This window comes from Mugil cephalus, chromosome 8 (genome assembly GCF_022458985.1).
Source record: "Mugil cephalus isolate CIBA_MC_2020 chromosome 8, CIBA_Mcephalus_1.1, whole genome shotgun sequence".
NCBI classification, from domain to species: Eukaryota; Metazoa; Chordata; class Actinopteri; order Mugiliformes; family Mugilidae; genus Mugil; species Mugil cephalus.
The window spans coordinates 4108184-4129790 of NC_061777.1; the positions used below are offsets into that span (position 1 = coordinate 4108184).

At 42.5% G+C, this 21607-nt stretch overlaps 1 protein-coding gene across 35 annotated transcripts in view; it reads right to left on the reverse strand.

Annotated features, from left to right (window-relative positions):
* Positions 1 to 21607, reverse strand: part of camk2b1 (calcium/calmodulin-dependent protein kinase (CaM kinase) II beta 1) — a 75018-nt gene that overhangs the window by 33818 nt on the left and 19593 nt on the right. For 17 of the 35 annotated variants that reach the window (XM_047591069.1, XM_047591058.1, XM_047591073.1 and 14 more), the window contains exons 6-11: positions 8000 to 8072; positions 4329 to 4431; positions 3394 to 3477; positions 3040 to 3134; positions 1741 to 1863; positions 1165 to 1248 (exon numbers count right to left, since the gene is read on the reverse strand). In XM_047591069.1, the coding sequence (XP_047447025.1) occupies positions 1165 to 1248; positions 1741 to 1863; positions 3040 to 3134; positions 3394 to 3477; positions 4329 to 4431; positions 8000 to 8072 (562 nt within the window). Of the gene's footprint in view, positions 1 to 1164; positions 1249 to 1740; positions 1864 to 3039; positions 3135 to 3393; positions 3478 to 4328; positions 4432 to 7999; positions 8073 to 14094; positions 14168 to 21607 lie in introns of all 35 variants that reach the window. The other 18 variants (XM_047591057.1, XM_047591050.1, XM_047591071.1 and 15 more) reach the window with 2 other exon arrangements.

Below are 21607 nucleotides of genomic sequence, written 5' to 3' on the forward strand. Positions count from 1 at the left end.
TACGAAAACTAACAGGCAGCCAATGCAAGGACTTTAAAATAGGTGTAATGTGTCCTCTCCTCCTGGTCTGAGTGAGAACTGAATGTTGAATCAGTTGCAGCTTGTTAATTTAAATAGATCAGAGAGGGTCCATTCATTCATGTTCTGTAACCCGCTTGTCCTCTGGAGGGCTGGATGGGTACAAGCTGAACAGGTCTCCAGTCTATCTCAGGGCCAACACACAGAGAGACAGAAAACCATTCACACTCACTCCTACGACCAATTTAGATCCTAACGAGTGTGTCCATGGACGGTGGGAGGAAGCTGGACTGGTGCTCGGAGAGAACCCACACACACGGGGAGAACATGCCCCTGTGGAGCCTGCAAACTTTTTTTTTTTTTTTTTTTTTTTACAAGTGGCAATGAAAAGTCAAAACTAATCCATGAATGCACTCAGACTTCTGCCCGGTTTAGTGCAATGATAACTGATTCAGGCCTGGATTTTCTGGGCCTATTGTAGTTCACTCCTAGTAGTTGGTGAATGCATAACTCTATCGTTTGCTTTTAAGTGTAGGAAAAGCCAGAGAGGCAATCGACTGGTGCTGCCGGCACGTTAGCTGAATGGTGCAACATTTGCCTGCAGCCACCTGTGTGTCCGTGTCCAGCGTCCCATGTGCTGGTATTTGAGCCATGCAAAGAGAGGCCAGCAGCAGCAGCAGCAGCAGCAGCAGCAGCAGCAGCGGGGAAACAGTGTCAAGCTGTTACATCCACCAATAACGTCAGCAATAAAAGAGCATAAAAGGATCAACTTTGATCTTGATGATTACTCAGAGTGTAACGTCCAATATCCAGGGGCACATTCTTATTCCTTTTTAGTTCGGCTTTTAATTGAATCTTAACTATCTATTTATTTACTATTTTTTTAACCCTCTCAGTAGTTTTTTTTATAGTGTTTAGGTCTATATACTAATTTTTAGGGTTTTTAAGGTGTCGTTTTTATCCATTTTATGCATGTGTGGGTGTGTGTCTGTGTTGGAGAAGAGTTAGGGTCGGGGAGATTATTGTATACAGAACTTTTGTATGAAAAGTGCTGTATACAAATTAAGTCTGACTGAAGTCTTGAATCTCAGATTTTTTAATTAAAAAACAACGCGAACATAAGTCAAGTAGAGTACGCAAACAGACCTTGAGTTTCCTCCTGGCGTTGAATTTCTTCAGGCACTCCACGGTCTCCTGTCGGTGCATCATAGACGCCACTGTGGATCGTTGCTGTGGAAAAGAAAGACAAGGGATGGGGGGGGGGGGGGGGGGGGGAAGAGGAAAATAACAGTAGGGTGAATAAACGATGTCCAACGCCACAGTTTAAACGTTAAAATATATGTTAATAGAGTCGTATACATGATTCCAGTCTTCATTTTCCTTTTGCACTGTTAACTTTGTTGGTGTGTTATGTTGATGTCCGTGTATGTTTGTGTACATGTTACTGGAATCTCCCCCAGGGGATGAACACTGGTTTCACTTATATCTTGTACATATTGTTATATATATATATATATATTTCCTATATTTTTTACATTTGCTTACTTATCCTTATTGTCTCCTACTTATTCTGTTTGCTCTTTGTGATACTGTTACACTCTGGGTTGGAGCTGCTGTAACGAAAAGTAATTTCCCCCTGGGATCAATAAATAAAGTAATTCTGATTCTGATTCTGATTCTGAATGAAGTATTTTCCTGTGCTGTCCTGGGAGGGACACTTACGCAGACCCATGGGTGCTTGAGCGCCTCCTGAGCCGTGATCCTCTTGGCTGGGTTGATGGTCAGCATCTGGTTGATCAGGTTTTTGGCCTCTGGGGTGACGGTGTCCCACTCTGGGGAGGGAAACTGAAGGTGCCACAAAAAAAAAAAGTAATCAAACGGAGGAAAATAAACCTGAGCTATAGGACTGTCCTTCAACGTTCAACGTTAAACGTTATTTATAGCTGAACATCTCGCTTTTATGATGGCAGCCATTTTTCTTGCTCGTTAGATCCAACTGGGCCTCTAGTGTTAATACACTTTAATAATGTGGTCGTATACTAACCACGTGAAGCTAAAACATCTTTTAATCCCGACTGATCTCAGCATACACCGATATACACTGTATACACCGATCAGCCACAATATTATGACCGCTGAAAGGAGACGCGAGTAACATCGATCATCTTGTGCCAATCTAGTGTTCTGCTGGGAAACATTTGGACCTGGCATTCATTCATGTGGATGTTATTTAGACATGTAGCACCCACCTAGACCAGACCAGGCACCCCCACCCCATAACAAGGCATCAGAGCCAAACACTGACCTAAAAAAAAAAAAACCTTGAACAGCACAAGGTGTTGACCTGGCCTCCAAATTCACTAGATCCCAAACTGTTCAAGTATCTGTGGGATGATCCACAGAGAGAGGCCCCTCCTCTCAACCCATAGGACCCAAAGCCCATAGGAAGGTGGTCATAATGTTATGCCTGATTGGTGCGTATTTAATGCAGTGCAATAAATACAAGTTTGTTGCATTGCATAAACTACAATACTGATACACTGATTTGTAAAAAAATAAAATAAAACTTGTAGTTTATATCTGAATATAGAGGGAAAAACACAGGACAACACAGTTTTCAGACCAGACCTTGAACATTTTCGCCGCTGTGGGTCTCAGTGGGTGTGTTGTTTAACCGTACCAAAAGCCCAGTCCGCACATGGCCCTTGGCAACATGTTAAGAAATGTTCAACCCATCAGGTCCTGTTGTGTTTAGGTGTAAACACTGAGGTCTGTGTCCTGCGAGCCCAGACTCTGTGCCAGAGACTCAGCCAGCCTGTCAGAGTTTAACCTGATCTAAGGTGAGGTCCCCTCTACTTGCACCCCCTTGAAATATGAATGAGGTGACTGAGTTACGTAATAGCTGCCAAAAAGGAACGAGGGCAGTGGGAGGAGAGGGGAGGGCATCGCGGCGGGAGGGCTGGGGGGGGGGTGGAGGGTGGAGGGAGGGGGAGAAAGGAGAGAGCATGAGAGGAGACTCACATCATAAGCCCCAGCCTTGATCTGCTGGTACAGCTTGTGCTGGTCCTCGTCCCAGAAAGGAGGGTAACCCACCAGCAGGATGTAGAGGATCACCCCTGAGACACACACAAATACACACACGGACACACGGACACACACACACACACACACACACACACACACACACACACACACACACACACACACACACACAAAAAAATGCACAATTTATAAAAAAAAAAATATTATTCAGCAAGTTTCTGTTTATTTTTGATTGTAATTATGTAGGAAATACCATATGTGTGTGTGTGTGTGTGTGTGTGTGTGTGCACATGTGAAACAGTGTGCGTGTGTGTGTTTCTCCGCACAACTCACCGCAGGCCCAGATGTCCACAGGTTTGCCATATGCCTCCTTCCTCAGTACCTCAGGGGACAGGTATCCTGGCGTGCCAGCAAATCCTGCAGTAAAAATAAAGCAAAACAAAAAAAACAGAATTGACTCGACGTGCTCAAGGTGACAGATTGTGTAGCTGCAGAAAGAAACATAAACTTCATGCACAGTGAAGTGAAGTGAAGTGAAGTGAGTATTTAAGGTCTGTTAATTGAAAAGATCCCACACCCACCAGGCATAACATTATGACCACCTTCATAATATTGTGTAGGTCTCCCTTTTGCCTCCTTCTTGTCCTGTGGTGTCTATCTGCAGGATGCTGTTAGTGGGGGGGCCTTTGGGCCTTTGAGGGGAGGGGCCTCTCTCTGTGGATCATCCCTCAGATACTTGATCAGTTCGGGATCTAGTGAATTTGGAGGCCAGGTGCCGTTCTTCATTGTTTTTTAGTTGTTCCTAAACCGTTTTAGTGTGTGTGTGTAAGTGTCATGCTGCATCCTGCTGCCATCAAGTAGTGTTATTGCTATGGGGTGGGGGTGTCTGTTCTGGTCTAGGGGGGTGCTACATGTCTAAGTAACATCCACCAGAATGAATGCCAGGTCCAAAAGCTTCCCAGTAGAAAACTGAGTTGCCACAAGACGGTCAATGTTATTTTACTTCTCCTGTCAGTGGTCATAATGATGTGGCTGATCAATGTAAGTGGAGACGTCTCTGATAAAATAACATGATGATCACAGGGAGAGTATATGAGAAGTGAATGCATGACCATCCTTGGTGTAGAAACACTAGTAACACAAGTGCTTTTAACGCGGTGGATGAATATTGCTCATTATTCACAAACAAGCCTCAACATTTTCATTTTTCTCTGCGGTAACTGCAAAATGTGTTGTGTGGTCACCACTCCTGCATCTGCTGTACCCACCAAACCAGGCCTGCTGATCCCCCTGCACCTCGATGGCCAGGCCGAAGTCGGCCAGCTTCACCGCGGCGTTCTTGCACTTGCTTGCCAGGAGCAGGTTCTCTGGCTGCCGTGGGGAACAGGAGAAGAAACTTTTACCAGCCACTTAGAGAAACGAAGCATGTGGTACACAAAGCACATAAACTCTCCAAGTGGCAGAAGAGCTGGAGCTGGAACGGTGTGTGCATGCAGAGGCTTGCAACTGGGTTTTCGGACAAACATACACAGATCCAAACAGACAGAGCTGTCGTTGGAATACCATGCACATGAAGACACATAAAAGCTAGTCCACATCTCAACAGAGTTAAGACCAGTCAGTCCGCAGTGCTTTTTTGTCTCAAGTGATGAGCTGTGGTCTACAGGCTCCTTTCTCTGTGGCCCAGATAATGCAGCCAGCCTCATTATTCTCTGTCAGAGGAGGACTCTAATAATGGGCTGCTATCCCCACTGGCCCCTGTTCTTTTTTTCCCTTCCTTTCAGCACCTCTCTCTCTCATGCTCACGTTAAATCATCGCCTCTGTTACAAAAAAGCAACTGGCAAATCCTGCACGGCAAATAAAAACGTAACTCGTAATCACTGTGTCTGTCGTGAATAATGGCGGTCGGCTAACAAGGTAACTCCTCGAGAGTTTTGGAGGCGAGCTTGGGTAACGGCAAGACATTATATCTAGTGTTACGCTAGACAGAAACTAAATGTGTCGTTGGCTGTGTCTGTTTGAGGCAGGGCTGCGCAGTATGACTGAAAATGTATATCAAGGTATATTACGGTATTTTTGAATCACTTGTTCACACTAGTTTCTACTGGTTGAGAGAGGAATTAATGCAGTAGATTGACTGAGGATGGACTATTTTACTGTGATGATGAGTAAATAATGTAGAATAATCCCACACTAGTAGTAAAACAGGCTTGCGTGGCCCCGTGTTAGCACTGACTGCTGATGTGGAAATCTAGAGACATTCACAGCTCGGATATAAAAACAAAAAAGTTAAATGTTATCAAGATGAAATTAATAAACAGGGACAACTGCGGTTTCATTTATTTTGACATGTTTATTAATATGTCAAAATAACATTTAAACTGCTACGTCTGTAATGTCTGTAATGTCAAAAGCAGCGCAGCCGGCTACCGTAATAATTGTAGTCTGCGCGCAACATTTTTCTTTCTCGTTCATAAAAAGTTAAAATTGGGGACTGCTTTAGACGGGGGGACAGATCATCCAAAATGGGGACTGTTCCCAGAAATCAGGGATGTCTGGTCACCCTAAAAACAAAAAAAAACAAAAAAAAAAACAACCGACACGCACCTAGTCGTTTCTTTTAGAAACTACAGTGACTACAGAATAGTCCGTCTAACAGTCGAACTGCAGCCAGCCCTAGTTTAAGGTGCCTTTAGAGCAGATCTAACAACATTAATTGTTGCATGGACCATCTGCAATCCTGGTCCATGCTTGGTGAATTTGACTATATCAAGGGCAGAGCTTCTAGTGCCACCTATTTGCGTATTTATGCTCTTCCAATGTGGTGTGGTTGTTTCCTGAAATACAGTACAACAACAATTTCAACACAAGTCCAGTATGGACCGAATTAGGATATTATATCTAGGCTGCATTTCTCTCACGGCCTTCCCTGCACTGCAGTGGGATGTCTGCATCCTCAACCTCAAATCCCCCCCTCTATCGCTCTCTGTTTTCTACTAATTTGTCTAGAGCCAAAAGGAATATTGTGCATTTAAAGCACGGACACTTAAAAGAAGTGTGCTTTTACAGCCCTGGAGCCCAGAAGTAGAAGAGAAGGAAATGAGCAAGAACGAACCGGTAATCCTGAGGCTCTGCGCCCTACCGCACGTCACCACATTCTCACTTGGTTGGACTCTACTCTTTTCATAAATGAGAGGGGAGTTGGAACTTGCCAACACTGCAGCAGGGAGATAATCCGTGAAAATGGATGTGGGTGGAATTTATGATGAAGCTTTCGGCTTCCATCGACAAAAAGGTGCACGAACGCAAAAGCAAGACAACCGGGACGCGCGTTGTCAGATGTAAGAGCAGCAGTCTGAATCACTGTTTGACATAATCACACCTTCCTTTCACATCTTTTTTTCTAGCGCGCACATACTTTTAGACAACCGACACACAGCTGAGCACACTGGTGACTGTAGAGACTGGTTTTGGTTTAGGAGGGCAGAGGGCGGACGGTGTGCAGATGATGGAAAAAGCTGTGTTCGAGAGCCCGGTCGTGAGTGGGTGTTTTTGAAATGGAATGATTCCCAGCATTCTCTCCTACTTTATTTTATTTCTTTGTCACTGGAGATGCTGTGGCATTACTGATATAAGAGAAGGCAGCGGAGACGTAGACCTCTGTTAAGAAGGCACTCCATTTTAAGTAGATGGCTGTGGTGTGAAGAGAGAAACTAGTAGACCTAATTCATTTTACCCTTGACACAAATGGTACCTGAAGTCAAGTCAAGGTGGTATTTTTGATACTATTCTTATCCAGATATGAAATCTTTCATCAGAACACGTTGCTCCAGCACTTACACTATGAAAAACTGTCTTAAACTGTCTCTTACAAATGTAGTAGCTGGACACTCAAATAAAATAGCGCTTCTTCCTGGTGGGATTTTCAAGAATCCGTTATGTGCTCCTTTTCTAAATTGAGGGAACTTGCCCCCCTGGACTGTCCTCAGTCATCACACTATGACCTATTGCATGAAACTCTCCCCAGCGCTTGGGTGTGAAACCAGATAGGCGTGTCAGCTAAATAAAGAAATAGCCACAACAGTTCTGATAAACACAACGCGCCTTTGCTGGAATGCCGGGACTGACATTTGCATGGAGGTCTACTGGACAAAGTAGTATCATGCAAAACACTGACGCAGCGAGGAGAGGCGCGCTCGTTACAAAAACGCCACCAAGACACGGATTCAGATCGGTTCGGATGTCGGGTCACGCGCTGCTTTGGGAAAACTCGGGCATTTCACTGGAAGCCACGTTAAAGTAACCTCACGAGTTAATGAATGACTCCGAACAGTAAACGAGCTGCCACGTTTGAGTCATGAACTGGTCTATAAAGGCAATCTAACCCACACAGAGTGTCTGATAATCAATAGTTAACCTCTCTCTTGACGTGTAAATGAGCCAGAGATCAGATTAAGTATTCTCTTGGGTGATCTTAAATAGATCTTCCGACATAAACGGGCCAGCTGTGCAATGACAGATTCTTTTACAGAGGTTATAGACCGGAGGCTCTGGTCAGCTAGCATGGCTTCTTTTTTTTTTTTTTTTTGCATGCTTGAAGTTGTGCACTGGGGAAAGTGGTGTTTATACGACAAGCGTTGAGCAGAGAGCAAGAAGCTGCGTATGGTAGAACAGGGCCAGAGAAAGGTTAGAAGTGGTAGATTACTGTCTCATGGGGATTTCCACAAAGCTCTAAGAGGTTTAATCTGAATCTACGGGACCAGCTAACAGTGTAACCAAGTAGATGGTTCCATAATTCGCGAGGCTTTGCAAGAGACATTCACAAACATTACAGTTTCTCATTAACATACACAAATAAAACTTCCCCCCAAACCCCCCCCACCCTGTACACATATATGCAACTTTAAAAGTTTCACCAAGGTGATCCCCATCACTCACCTTCAGGTCCCGGTGCACCACGCCCATTTGATGGCAGTGAAGCACCGCCTCCAGGATCTGCTGGATGCAATGACTGCATGCAAACACCAAGGGGGGCGCATGTTAGTCTTTTTTAGCAGCGCTACAATCCCGTGCACAAGCCAGGTACAGGGGGGGAGGGAAGGGGAGGGGAGGGGAAGGGAAGGTGGTGGAAGGTATGAGGGGTAGAACAGTTGGTTGAAAGGACTCTTCTGTTGCCAGACATCACACTTTGACCTTTTTTTTGCCTTAAGCTTGGGTGTATACTTCTGCAACTATGCTGTTTGAATAAATCGCTGCGACACAGAAAAGACGTTGGAATAGACGGCGTTCACAGTGGTTCAGTGCGTCTACATGCACAGCTTAACCAAGTTATGCTCGAAATTTGACTTTCTAATCGCGGCCCTTGTCCCAGTTTCCATGCGACATAGAAAAAATTGAATAACTGACAGGAACACGTCCTCCTCCTCGTCACTAGGTGGCGATAAGTGTGTTCCGTTCACCTTCTTCTTCTGCAACTGGCCTTCTTGTTTTTGTTCCGGGATCATGTGTCTAGTTAAAGTCCGATTAAGGCATATGCATGCCGGAGAAAATCAAGTTCTTACTGCATTATCTGTGTGTCTTAATCGAGAGTTGCTTAAATTGTCCAGTTTAAGTCGGATTAAGGCAATATTTATTTTTTTTCATGTGCATGTAAACGTACTGATCGAGGGTGAATTTTCTGTGAAAATTCACTGAAACGCACGAATGAGGAAATGCACTTTTGACCAGTAACAGGTGTCGCTGCCTTCTTTGTCACGACTTGTAGTTACGCCATATATGTCATTACTGACCTTCATGAGGATGACCCAACTTGGAAAGGCATATCTGATCTGTGGGGGATCAGCAACAGAAAACTCCTCATCAATCAGCCTATTCTGAAACTAACCAATGGTAACCTCTGTATGAGGGCACTATCAGACAAGCTGGACGAAGGTGGATTCTCGATACCCCACCTCCCGCTGTATTTTAGCCATTAAGGTCTTATGAGAGAGGGGCGTGAGAGTGTGGCTGGCCAAAGGGTGTGGGGGTGTGGGGCGGTGTGGGGGGGGGGCACGGGAGGCGTTGATGAAGGAGGAAGGGGAAGGAGTGAGTCATTGTGCAATTAATAACATTTAAAAGATGTGTCTGGGATCAGCGCCATTTCTACCAGTGCCAGTCTAGCTGGCTTCTGCTGACGAGATTCGTCACTCTGATGTCTGCAAGCGACAGTACACTAAAAATAAAACCCCAAAAGATTCAAAAGAGAAAAGAACCGTGCAAGGGACGCTGAGGGGAGCATGAGGTGTGAGGATAAATAATGTATCTGGCCAGGGGAAGACGAAGAAGAAGAATGATGTGTGCATACATTAAATACACTTTTAAACGGACATGTGCTATGAAACAGATACTAAGTGCGAGTGTTTTTGTGCAGCTGTGGGTTGTGTGAACTAATGCACGGCTGCATTAACACGCACTCAAGCACATACTAACAAATGAAGAGCTGGGATTTGTCGCCGTGTGCAGACAAAAGCTTGACCGTGTATAAGCATGTGTGCTTCCTGTGCACTGACGTTTTTATTGATTTTTTTTTTTTTTAATCTAGTGGATATAATATATTTAATGCATATTCATGGTGGACATGTAATATCCACAAATTTTTAATTATTAATGGGAGAATCATCTGGCACAAATTGGTATTTTTCTCAGAGCTGCTTCATGTCGCAACATTGTTCAGTCATATGAAATAATTCCAGATCCAGTGGTGATGTAGCTTCACAATACGTACGGATTTATTTTTAATAAGGTCACATTCAGACGGGAAGCAGAGGCACAAAAGAACCATGGGGATAAAAATGCACTGAATACCCTTTTTCTATTGTTTACCTGACAAAAGATAAAATGATTGACACGGTGATGATTTTCTCAAATATTTCCCCACAGCGCTGCCGACTCCTGCGCAGGGTTTTCGGTGTCTGACGAGTCCTCAAACTCACAGATTTATTGCTTATAATTGTATTTCACCGTCTCACATTCGTCAAGATGCCACTTTCGTGCTGCGGGCCTGTTTTCAGTCTGAACGCGGCTTAACAGAAGTTTTTGAATAATGAGAAGAGGTGCTCCTCTAACCTCCAACCACCGACAGTGTTTGGAAATAAAGTTTAAGAATATGATCTGGGTCATTGTTTCAGGCTGTCCTGAAAAATACCGAAAACATAAATCATAAATGTGGATCATCCCATAGTTTGGGATGTAGTGAATTTGGAGGCCAGGTCTAAAAGTTTCCAAGCAAAACACTGAATTGTCACAAGATGGTTCAATGTTATTTACTTGTGTCTGTCAGTGGTTTTAATGTTATGGCTGATCGGTCCATCAAATGAAGCACAGCCTTTAAATAATTTCAAAATCACATTGGTTGTTGGCAGCGTTTAATATAAACCTAGTGTCAGAAGGAGCTCTAAGTCGTCTTCAATTTCATTTATTTTATTTGTACATTTTATTTTGTAAACTGTTGCCATGGCAACCGTAAAAAATCTTAAAGCGGAAACTGCTGGACCGCTGCCTTCGTGTAATCGCCAGGCGATAAAATAACAGCTCGCTATTGTTGGAAAATGCGAGAGCTGATATGGGAGCTGTGATTTGGGATATATGTGCACACGTCCCGAATGTGAATGTTATTGTTTATTCTTAAAATTCATCTCGAACATAAAATAATAAATAATAATAATAAAAAAGAACAACGTCGTGTTAAACACAAACAGTCTCATCTGTTTCCAAAAATACATTTTTTTGCTCGTGAGGGGACAAGAAGAGATGCTTATATGATCCTGCACCTTATTCACCTGAAACACATGAAATTAAGTTAACGTCAAATTTTCTTTTGTTGTTTTTTATGATTTAAAAATTCAAAAAAATTAAAAATTCATCTGTTACATTTCAAAAAAAGGGTTGATTAGAGCTAATTTTTCTTATTATCAATAAAGGTTATTTTTTTGTTTGTTTCTATTTTTAAATCATATATCATAGGTCTTCAACAGGGGGTCCATGACCCCTAGGGGGTCCGTGGAGGTACTGCAGGGGGGTCACAAAATCTTTGGTTGATTAGTTATTTTATATATATATATTTTAATTTTCTCTACAGTTTAGTTAAACATGGCTCTAACATATTTTAGTAAAGGGATAGGGGAAAGCTTAATATTGAATGTAAATTATGATAATAATGTATATTTATAAATAGCACTAGAACACATATAATAGGTAGGAGGTCCCTCCTTAATCTCTCCATCAGTTTAGGGTCGTAGCCCTTAAAAACTTTAGAAACCCCTGTTCTTTAGTACTAGTACTTTCGTTGATTTGCCACAGAGTTACCCCACAAACTAATCCAGGTTGTTTAAAGTTTAATTTTCCTCTTAACTGATCATTTCTTTCTCTAGTTTGGAACCATTTTTAAATGTTTTCAGGGAGCAAGTTGTTTTTTTCGCTTTAAGCAACAAAAATAATGATGTTCTAACTTTAACCAAGTCCGTAAATTTCAAAATCTGTGATTTAACAGAAACAGGATTTGCGTGTTTGAGATACTTAGCATGATTTATTATCCTTAGTGCTCTTTTCTGTAATGAGCATATTCTCTGGAATGTGTTGCCCCATATTTCAACACAACAGATGAGGTGTGGCAGAATTAGTGTACAGTACAGAGTGTGTAATGTTGTTTGATCCCGGATACGTCTGCATTTATTTCCAATATTCTTTGCAATCTTATAACACAAACGCTTAATGTGGTCAATTAAAACTTATTTTCATAAACTCTCTTTATTGCTACTCTGTTGATTTCTAATTGTTTATTTTTACATTAATTAGCCTTCACGACTATCAGCATACACCCGATATTTGTGGGATTATTTTGTTACTTTATGTGAACACACAGCCTTAGTAACCACAGCTGCTCTTATGGGCTGATGTGCAAAAAATAAAAATTTTTATCAGTCACTCAAAACAATTGAAGCCCAACTCTTCAGTTGATAGAGACTTCAAAAGCTGAGTGTGAGCAGTAAGGTGAGAGGGAGACAGTTGGACTGGCATGCCTGTAAAGTTCAAGGCTATAAATTAAAATCCTGTGTCTTCTTTCTAAAGGTCTCCCAATGAATAAATACTGGGCAGGTCACATCCACCGAGTGTCTGCGTGAGTATGCGGAGCGATCGCTAAAAGACAACACGGGCATGTGGCCGCGTGCGTCTGGAAATAAGCGCTCAAGGCTGAAGCGGCTTCTATGAAATGAAATGAGCGCGCTTTCTGTCACGCCCTCGTTTATATATATTAATGTGTTCCTGTGTGTAGGTGTGAGAGCAGTTCACAGCAGATTAGTGTGTGCGTTTGTGTGTGTGCAATCTGCTACGAGCTACATCTGTTACATTTCTAACAAGTTACCCCACTTTATAGTGGTCTTCAAAGAGGGACTGAATAATTAGAACAGACGGCTGCTGCCACGCTGCCTCAAATGCACCATGTGACTTTAAATAATCTGCTCATGTGTTTCACTGTTGGTGTGAATTAAAAAACAATAACAGCATGCAACAGCAAAAAGAAAAAGAATAAAAATAGGAGCTTGGTTTTGTAAATGGTGAATTTCCAAGAGGGAACTTTCTGCAAACGTAGCTTTTCCTGTTTTTATTTCAGGTTACTTCCCCAAAACTTTTGGTTAAAAAAAACACAAAGACATAGTTGTGTGTAACCTGCCAGGTCCGTATATGTTTGAACACATTTAATTTTCTTAGATTTAGACATTTATTGAAACACGGATCATATCAAGCATAACATTATGACCACCTTCCTAGTATTGTCCAAAACAGTTGTTTCTCATCAGAGAATGGACCTGGGCCTTCTGATGTGGTGTCTGGCAACAGGATGTTGGTAGTGGGTGGGTGGGGTGGGTGGGGTGTGGGGTGTGCGTCCTGTGGGTTGAGGGGAGAGGCCTCTATGGTCGATCATCCCACAGATACTTGATCAGTTTATTTGTTGTTGTATATTTTTTTGAGTTGTTCCTAAACTGTTTTTGTGTGTGTCTGTGTCAGGCTGCTGCCATCAAGGAGTTTCGTCGCTTATTTACTGCTCCCGTCAGTGGTCATAATGTTGTGGCTGATCGCTGTGCAATGTAACACCTACAGCGAGACAGGATGTATAAAATTAATTTAGAGACAGACTGTTTTTTTTTTCGTTTTCTTTTGACACAAATCTTTGAGTTTTATAAATGTTCTCAAGTTTATTGTCTAATATTCCAGGGTATTTAGAGGAAGCACAGGAGTGTCGTTTGAGAACTGTCCTAAGTGTGAGCAGGAGGACTATTCAGGACTGAAAATATATGTCTTCTACCTCTACACAGACATACTTGATGCTAATTGATGTCGTCTCAAAAATACTGGGATCAATAGAAGAACGACTCAAAGAGAAAAGAGGAGGAGGGAGGAATCGATGAAGAGCACAGTAAATATAGCTGTGGATTTCATCGTAAAGAGGCTGGTGGGAGAAATTGATGGTTTTTTGGACTGGATATATATTAGACCTGCAGAAAGTAGCGCCCCCCCCTGCAGGTGGTTGTGTGTGTGTGATTGTAAAAGCTCATTCACGTATCGATTCGGCCGTGAGTCAGTGCAACGGGAGCTTTTTGTTATGTGGTGTTTGTTAAATGGTTGAAAGGAGGTGGGGGCGGGTGAGTGGGAGGGTGGGTGGATGGAGGGAGGGGGGGATGGGGAGGGAGGGAGGGAGGGCTGGTGAGGCAGGCCAAGGGCCTCTGGTAATTAAAAATACAAAATACAACACAACAAGAAAGCAAAAAAAAAAAAACAGAGACAAGTCAGACAAGGCGGACGTCAAAACCATAGACAGGTACGACACTAACAGACGAGATCAAGGACAAAGGACGGGAGGGAAGGAAGGAAGGAAGGAAGGAAGGAGGAAAAGGACGGAGGAAGGAGAGGAAGCAAGGCTCATTGTGGGGGTGAGGGTAGGAGGAAGGGGAGGTTGGGAGGTTAGGAGGGTGAGGGATGCTCCTCTACATACTAACCTTCAGGTCCCTGTGCACTATGTCATGTTGGTGAATGTGATGGACACTGTCTAGAATCTGATGGATACAGTGACTGTGAAGACAAAACAGAGAGAAGAGGGTGGAGGGATGTGGGGGGGGGGGGGGGGGGGGGGGGGTGGACCATGAGGACGTACAGAGAGAGGGATGAAGGTGGAGAAAGAGGACGGCAGTCAAACAGGGACGAGCAAACAAAGCGAAGGCCAGGTCAGATTAGAGGAGGTCAAGAGATTTCAGAGGATGAACAGAGGTCAGGTGATGGATGGAGGAGGAGATGGATGGAGGAGGAGGAGGAGGAGAAGGAGGAAGGAGGTGGACGTTGAATGAGGGGTGAAGGAGACAAAAAAACGTTTGGCTTTTTAAAAAGAACACGATGAGAGACAAGGGCAGCCACAGCAGAACAACCTGCCAGACATCAATCAACAAACAGTGCTAGGAGAGGAGAGGAGAGGAGAGGAGAGGAGAGGAGAGGAGAGGAGAGGAGGAGAGAGGAGAGGAGAGGAGAGGAGGAGGAGAACATCAAAGGAAAAGGGACATAAAACTGTTAAGTAGAAAAGTGAAACGTTTGCTGGAAAAAAAAAAGGGAGGTAATAATACAAAGAACAAAACGGAGCATGGATGAAACTGAATCACGAAAGACTGGTGGGCTGATGCCAGGCTATTTTTTTTTTCCATCATATGCATCGCTAAGAGATGCATGAACTTAACTCACCCTGTTGTGTGTTTGTGCACATTAAAATGTGTGTGTGTGTGTGTTTGTGTAGGCTTGGTGCAGTAAGAGATGGAGAGGAGTGTGTACTGTGCAGAAAATGTGACTAATAGCAGGCGCAAGGAGACAGGCAGCCTGCAGGATCCACACCCACACTGTGTCTAGTGAGTGGGAGGACTGAGAGAGAGAGAATCAGAGAGATACATGCATCATGTGCACAGAAACGCACACAAGAATTCATCCAAACGCGCGGTGGGACCTGCACACACCTAGCTTAGGATGTGACACACCTCAAAAAAACAAAAAAAAACAAAAAGAAAGGCATTTTTGTGATCTAACAGCTCCGACTGAATTCACTCGCTAATTTTAAGCCTTAATCCACAACCACGTTTCCTGCTGATTTAAGGTTTAATACGTTTGGTGGTACCCAGCTGATTTCAAGCCTTGAAGAAAAAAAAACTTTAAAGCAACTGAAACTCTTCTTTAGTGTAATTGTGGTGGGCTCCACTAATTATCTCCACTCGCTGCGGGGACGGAGGGAGGGATGCACTACGTGGTGAGTCAGAAATGATAAAAACAGCCCCCGACCGTAATAAAGGTCCCTGACGGGTGCAACGCGGTTTCGTCTTTCACCCGAGACTCAAGGACCTGATTATAATGCAACCGTGAACCTGATTTTTAATGCACAGGATGAACAGTATATGTTTGCAGGTGTGTTTCCGATTTACGCAAACTATTATCGTCACACACCGATCAAGCATAACATTAGGACCTCTTTCCTAATATTGTGTAGGTCTCCCTTGTGCCTCCAAAACATTGTAATTCATCAGAGGCAGACCCCTAGGGGGTCGTGGAGGTACTGCAGGGCAGTTGCAAAATCTTTAGTTGACTAGACATTTTTTTTTGTACATTTTTCCCCCACAATGTTCCGCTATGTTGCACATGTTTGAAATAACAAAATTAATATTCGGACCTCTGCATTATTTGAACAGCTTAATATTGAATGCAAAATGATAATAATATAGAAGAGGGAGTCCCTACTTAATATCTTCGTCAGTTCTGATTTAGTGTATTTAGAGGCCAGCTCAACACCGTTAATGTTCCTCATGTTTCTAAAGCGTTTCTGTGTCTGTGTCAGGCTGCATCCTGCTGGGCATGGCTGCTGTCATCAAGCAGTGTCCCTGCTATGAGGGGGGGGGGGAGGGTCTGGTCTGGTCTACGTGGATGCTACATGTCCAAGAAACATCCACAAGGTCCAAACGTTTCCCAGCAGAACAGTGAACTGTCACAAGGTGGTTTCTATTATTTATTCATCCTGTCAGTGGTCATAATGTTGTGGCTGATCGGCGTATGTGCATACAGATGACCTAAATATGTAAAATGAGAGGAGTTCAGTCAGAGTGATCTCTGTCTGACAGGCTCCACAGCTAATTTAACGCGCACAATCGTATCCGACAAATTTAAAGTATTTAAATTCAGTGCTTTGCTCATTCTTTGAGCTGAGAACAGTTCCTGCTGTTTGGGCTTTCTTTTAAAAAAAACAATAAAGCAATTTGGGAACGTTTACTGTGTGCATGCAAGGACACACGACTTGTCCTGACAGCAACCCGCCGCGTATGCTGAGCGTTCAGAAACAGGAGAGCATCTCCGTGCCATTCCCTTGTTTATGTATTTGTGCGCGCCTCTGTTATGTCACCGCGTCCGAAGCCGTCGTGCCGTTCCAAGAGACTCGTCTGTTTATGAACCCTCTGTGGGGCAAAGAGGTGAAAAGGACTGCAGCTCCTGTCACGCTGGCCAAGAGAACTGTGACTTGCTCAGCACTTTGAGCTACAGAGTTCCCGCTATTTACTGCAGGACAGTAAAGTCATAGTAGGAGGACAATAAAAATACATTCACCGAAAGTCTGGGTATTATTTCAATACAATAATAGACAATGGATTAAAATCAAACAAAGCCTATATGAGGTGTAAAATTTTTGCAAAATAGAATTAAAGCACAAAAAAAAAAAAAAAATCGATCAGCCACAACATTATGACCGGACACATTATGACAGGAGTAAATAAAATTGACCAGACGATTCAGTGTTCTGCAGGGAAACTTTTGGACTTGGCATTAATTCATGTGGATGTTACTTAGACATGTAGCATCCACTTAGACCAGATAACGCCCTTAACAGCAGCAGCCATTCCCAGCAGGATGCAGTCTTGATACAGCTACAAACTCTCACAGGCCAGCGCTCAAAGTTGTGTAACGATTAGTCTTCCAGCATTTAGACACAAGTATAGAAAATCATTCATCTGTGTTTGCTTGTGCTTCCTTGCTTACAAGCGAGGCAAAGCAAGTTAAAGGGGCTTTCCGTTCCTAACGATTAGAAGTAGCTTGAGGTGTAATTTACTCCTAATTTGCCCCCATAATGACCTGGATCCAATCAAACGGATTCTGACAGGGGGCGACTAGGTGTGATGCTGCACAGTTTGGGGTCCGTGCGAGCGTGAGACTAATTATCGTGGCTAATTGAAGTCCCACTTCTTGCAGGTCTCCAAGGGAGTGGGAGTGTGTGTGTGTGTGTGTGTGTGTGTGGGTGCTGGCCTGGATGAGAGAAAGGAAAGGAAAGCGAGTGCGTGTCTGTGTGAGTAAGAGGGTAAGGACTGCGATCGCTCTACCACCTTCGTCATAGTCGCAGTTTATATCTATGAAAGTCCACACTCGTATACCGTGTACAGTTACGCTGCATGACGTCAGATTTCTAAAGTCGACACTGACTAGCCTCTGATGACGCCACTGATAAAAACAGATTTGCAACAATGAAATCTATATTCTTGACCTGAATACGTAATGCAGAGAACAGACAGCTCATGAGCTACATACTGTGAGCTGCAGATATGTATAGTCTGTATAAAAACAGGCAGCACCTCAGCCCCATCAATAGCATTTAATAGTGCTTTACAAGTTATACTGTATATACTGACTGATTTGGTTAATCTGTTGATGTCTTTTCAGATGCACTGCAGTAGTAGTTTAGTTGTATTTCAGGTTTGACATGTCAGGGTAGTATGGGCTCCATGATGACATGATGCTTAAAGGCTCAGCAGGGAAGTCAACTACTCTGTTCAACCCTAGTACGTAGTGAAGACTAAAAAAAATCACAGTTAAGTTTAAGCTTTCCTGAGATTTTTCGTTCACAAAAATGGGACGGACATTAAGCCACAGTGGCCTCTGATGACCACTTCATCTGTGAGACAAGTGAGGTAATTTGAGTTGAACTATAATCAAAAATGTGTTTTTAAGAGTAACATGGACCAAAATGGAAACAGTTCATCTTTTAGTCCACATTTGCGTCAGGTTTGAAGAATTCCCTCAACGAGGCATCCTGAGATACAAAATTCACACGAATGCGTTCGACAGATGGACAAACTATAACGCCCGTGGCCACACAAAACCACACAGAGAAATATTTTTAATACCCTGTCAGCGTCAGACATTAAGAAGAAACTAGCTAGCTGTTGGTGGGAGTCTGCTCCGTACGGAGTTCCGTACTCACCACACTGAAACCCTTTTCCCATATGCACAATTTTCAGGAACTGAGCCAGCGGAAAAGCATAAAGACACTGTTCCAAAGTCTAAGGGCTGCACTTAAATTCTAAGAATTAAATAATCCAAAATGTGCAACTTTGCTTACATCTTAAGGACGTTTTGGTAAAAATATAACAGATTAAAACGGGTGCATTCAGTAATTGAGAGAGTAATATTTAAAAAAAAAAATGATAGTAGAGTACATCATCCCTCAAATATGTCACCATCCCTTAATTCACTACCGGTTCTCTGCTTGTAAATACATGTTTTCACATTTATGCAGATTATATTTAAACATTATACTAACATATGGTATTACATGAGCTGCCGCATGCTAAATCCTCCCACACATTATACTGTATAATCACAGTTGCATCGATTTGCACTGTTTTTCACCTTGCGGTACAGGTCCAGGAATAATTTGTATAAATTGAGTTTATTCAACAAATCCAGAAACAGTCAAGTGGCAGAGAACCATGCATTAAGTATTTAAGGTTTTTGAGGGGGTGCAAAAGAATTTAGGTGACCTTCAAGTTTCTTTTAGGATCCAGAGTTTTCATGTTTAAATTCAACAAACCACAGAGCACAACGGGATTTTCTATTTTCTCTGAGAGTGACATCACTAACAGCCTCCTACGGCAGTTGACATTCAATCAAACTTTGGTAGATGAAAAATAAAGGCGCATTCGAGGTACTGCAGGACTACGCAGTGACTTACACCAGTAAGAGTAATTTATACTTGTGCACTTAGTCTGGCTCCCTCTGTAGAAACTCCACCCAAACGCTAGTTGGCGCTGTGTCTTTTTTGGTAGTTGGGTTAGCTTCTGTTTTGTCTCTACTTCCACTGATCCAAAACAATCACTTTGAAATCTGCGTAAATGGTCAGAAGTAGTCAGAAATACTAAAGCAGAAACACGCTACTACCAGGAGGAGCAATCACAGCTCTTGTGGTTCAGATATTACCCTCTACGTCTGTGTTTCATGTGGTTCATTCACACAGGATAAACAAACTCTGTGTTTTACTCAAATTCACGTTCCGTTGTTCCGGCTCTGCTACTTTCCGTTATACTGCATCAAAGACAGTTTTAATCACTTTGCAAATCACAATGGATGATATAAAATATATTTTTGATGCTATTTATCCTGGGGAAGAAATTACCAATGACCTGTCAGTATTTAAATCAGCTCCACTTTTACCGATGAACACATTAATGGTTGATTTAATGGTGCCATCCCTACTCTAAACGGTTGAATGGGTCTAACATCTGTCCAAACTTTGAATTATACCACATCCTTCATAATTCTTAAAGTGACAAGAGGCAGAAAAAAAGCCACAAATCAAACAAAAGTGGCGAAAAAGTAAAAACTCACTCCTAAATCACAGAGATGTCGATTCACACTGGGTTAGTTTTAGCAGAGGACTTCTGTGTTACGAGAATTATGGTAATTTGCAGTGTAATTTTCACTTCAGTTTTTTTTTTTTTTTTTTTTACATTTTAGTTATTTTTAATATTAAAAACTTTTTGAAACTAGGCCGCTCTGTCTGGTGCAATGTTCCACAAGAGCAGACTGTTGCGTTTTGCCCTTTAGTGTTGCTGAATGGACTGACACCCACAACACAACTGTCACTTTCAAGTATCTCTCTCACTCTTTTCTCAGTCTATTGTCTAACCCCCACTACACCCCTCACCCACTCTCTACTCCGTTTCCTCTTCCGCCACTGGTTAAACTGTGTGTGCCGATGAGTCAGCAGGAGCGGTGGGAGTGTGAGAAGATGTAAGACAGCCTGGGTGGTGGTGGTGGTGGTGAAAGAGAAAGTAAAGTGAAGGAAGGAAAATCATGAAAATGAAGTAAAGAAGGTGAGAGTGTTAACAGGCGGGACGGAGTGTTTGTTAGGTTCTGCAGCCGCAGTCAAACTATCTGGATCATTCAACATGAAACCGACGTGATACACTTAGACATGGCAGCAGACTTCTCTGTGACAGATGAAAATTTTATTAATTTCCTGTATTGTTATATCTTGATCACGAACTGTGATCGGTACTTTATTAATTCACTGTATTGTCTTATCCTGACTGTGTTTTACTCAGCTTTGCTATAATATTTACAACAGTATTCTCTCATATAGAGGGTATGCACTGACATCACTGCCACCCGAGGCCACGCCCCCTTAAAAGGCAAAAACACAGTGAAATGTATCAGTAAGTACAGAGAGACCAAGTAAATGTGGATTAACTCGACAATGATCCATACAATCTAGTGTGGATTTGGAAAAACTGGATTAGCCTCAGTTTCAGTTAGTTTTAGTTCATTTCAGTTATGATAAATGTAGCTAAATAAAAGATGCTAACGCTAAGAGCTTTACTGAGAACGTTGAAAAAAGGATGATAAGGAGGAGGAATCACAAATTTTCAATTTGTTGTTTTATTGTTGGAACTGAAATAGTTACTGTAATAGTTAACTACAACAACATCCACAAACTTATCTGACAGACCTCCAGACTAACTTAAGTAACGTCATCAAAAAATACAGCATAAATTAATATTAATACCTGACACTAAATGTGAACCACAACACCAGGTTTCTGTGTCTGGATTCCTGTTGTTTCTTCTTAATGCAGCGATACATTTACTTCTCTTTTCTTTGGCAGATATCTGTAAAAATATATCTCTGACTGCTTTTCAAATCTGTTGGTTCAGTCAATCGCACAACAGCTCTTCACCTTTTTTCAAATTAATTTTACAATTTAGACGCTATTAAAGCCTATGATCCAAGCTAATGCTGCTAATCTCCATCATCAACTGTTAATTTTTGCCACTCAGTGGCTGTAACCACGGAGACTTCGCTAGATGTATGACGTGACGTGCATACCCCCTATTGTTGTTCATCACTGTGCACTGTCTCTACCCAGATAAATCTACAGGCATATTCTTGTGCTTAATATTGACGCTGCCATCCAAGTATTACCAAAAAAAAAAAAAAGAGAGAAAAAGAAATTCCTCAAAAGGAGGACTTCAAAAAGGCCGTGCAGCATCAAAATGAGATTTTTAAAAATCATACAACTGGACCTTTAAAAAGTCAAAACTCGTATTGGGCACAAAGGTTGTGTAGAGAGGTCAGGGTACGATGGCGCGAAGGAGAAATGGGGAGGAAAAGGAAGTAGAGAGTATGAGCAAAACACAGCGCGGAATAAAAGAGTAAAAGGAGAAAGGA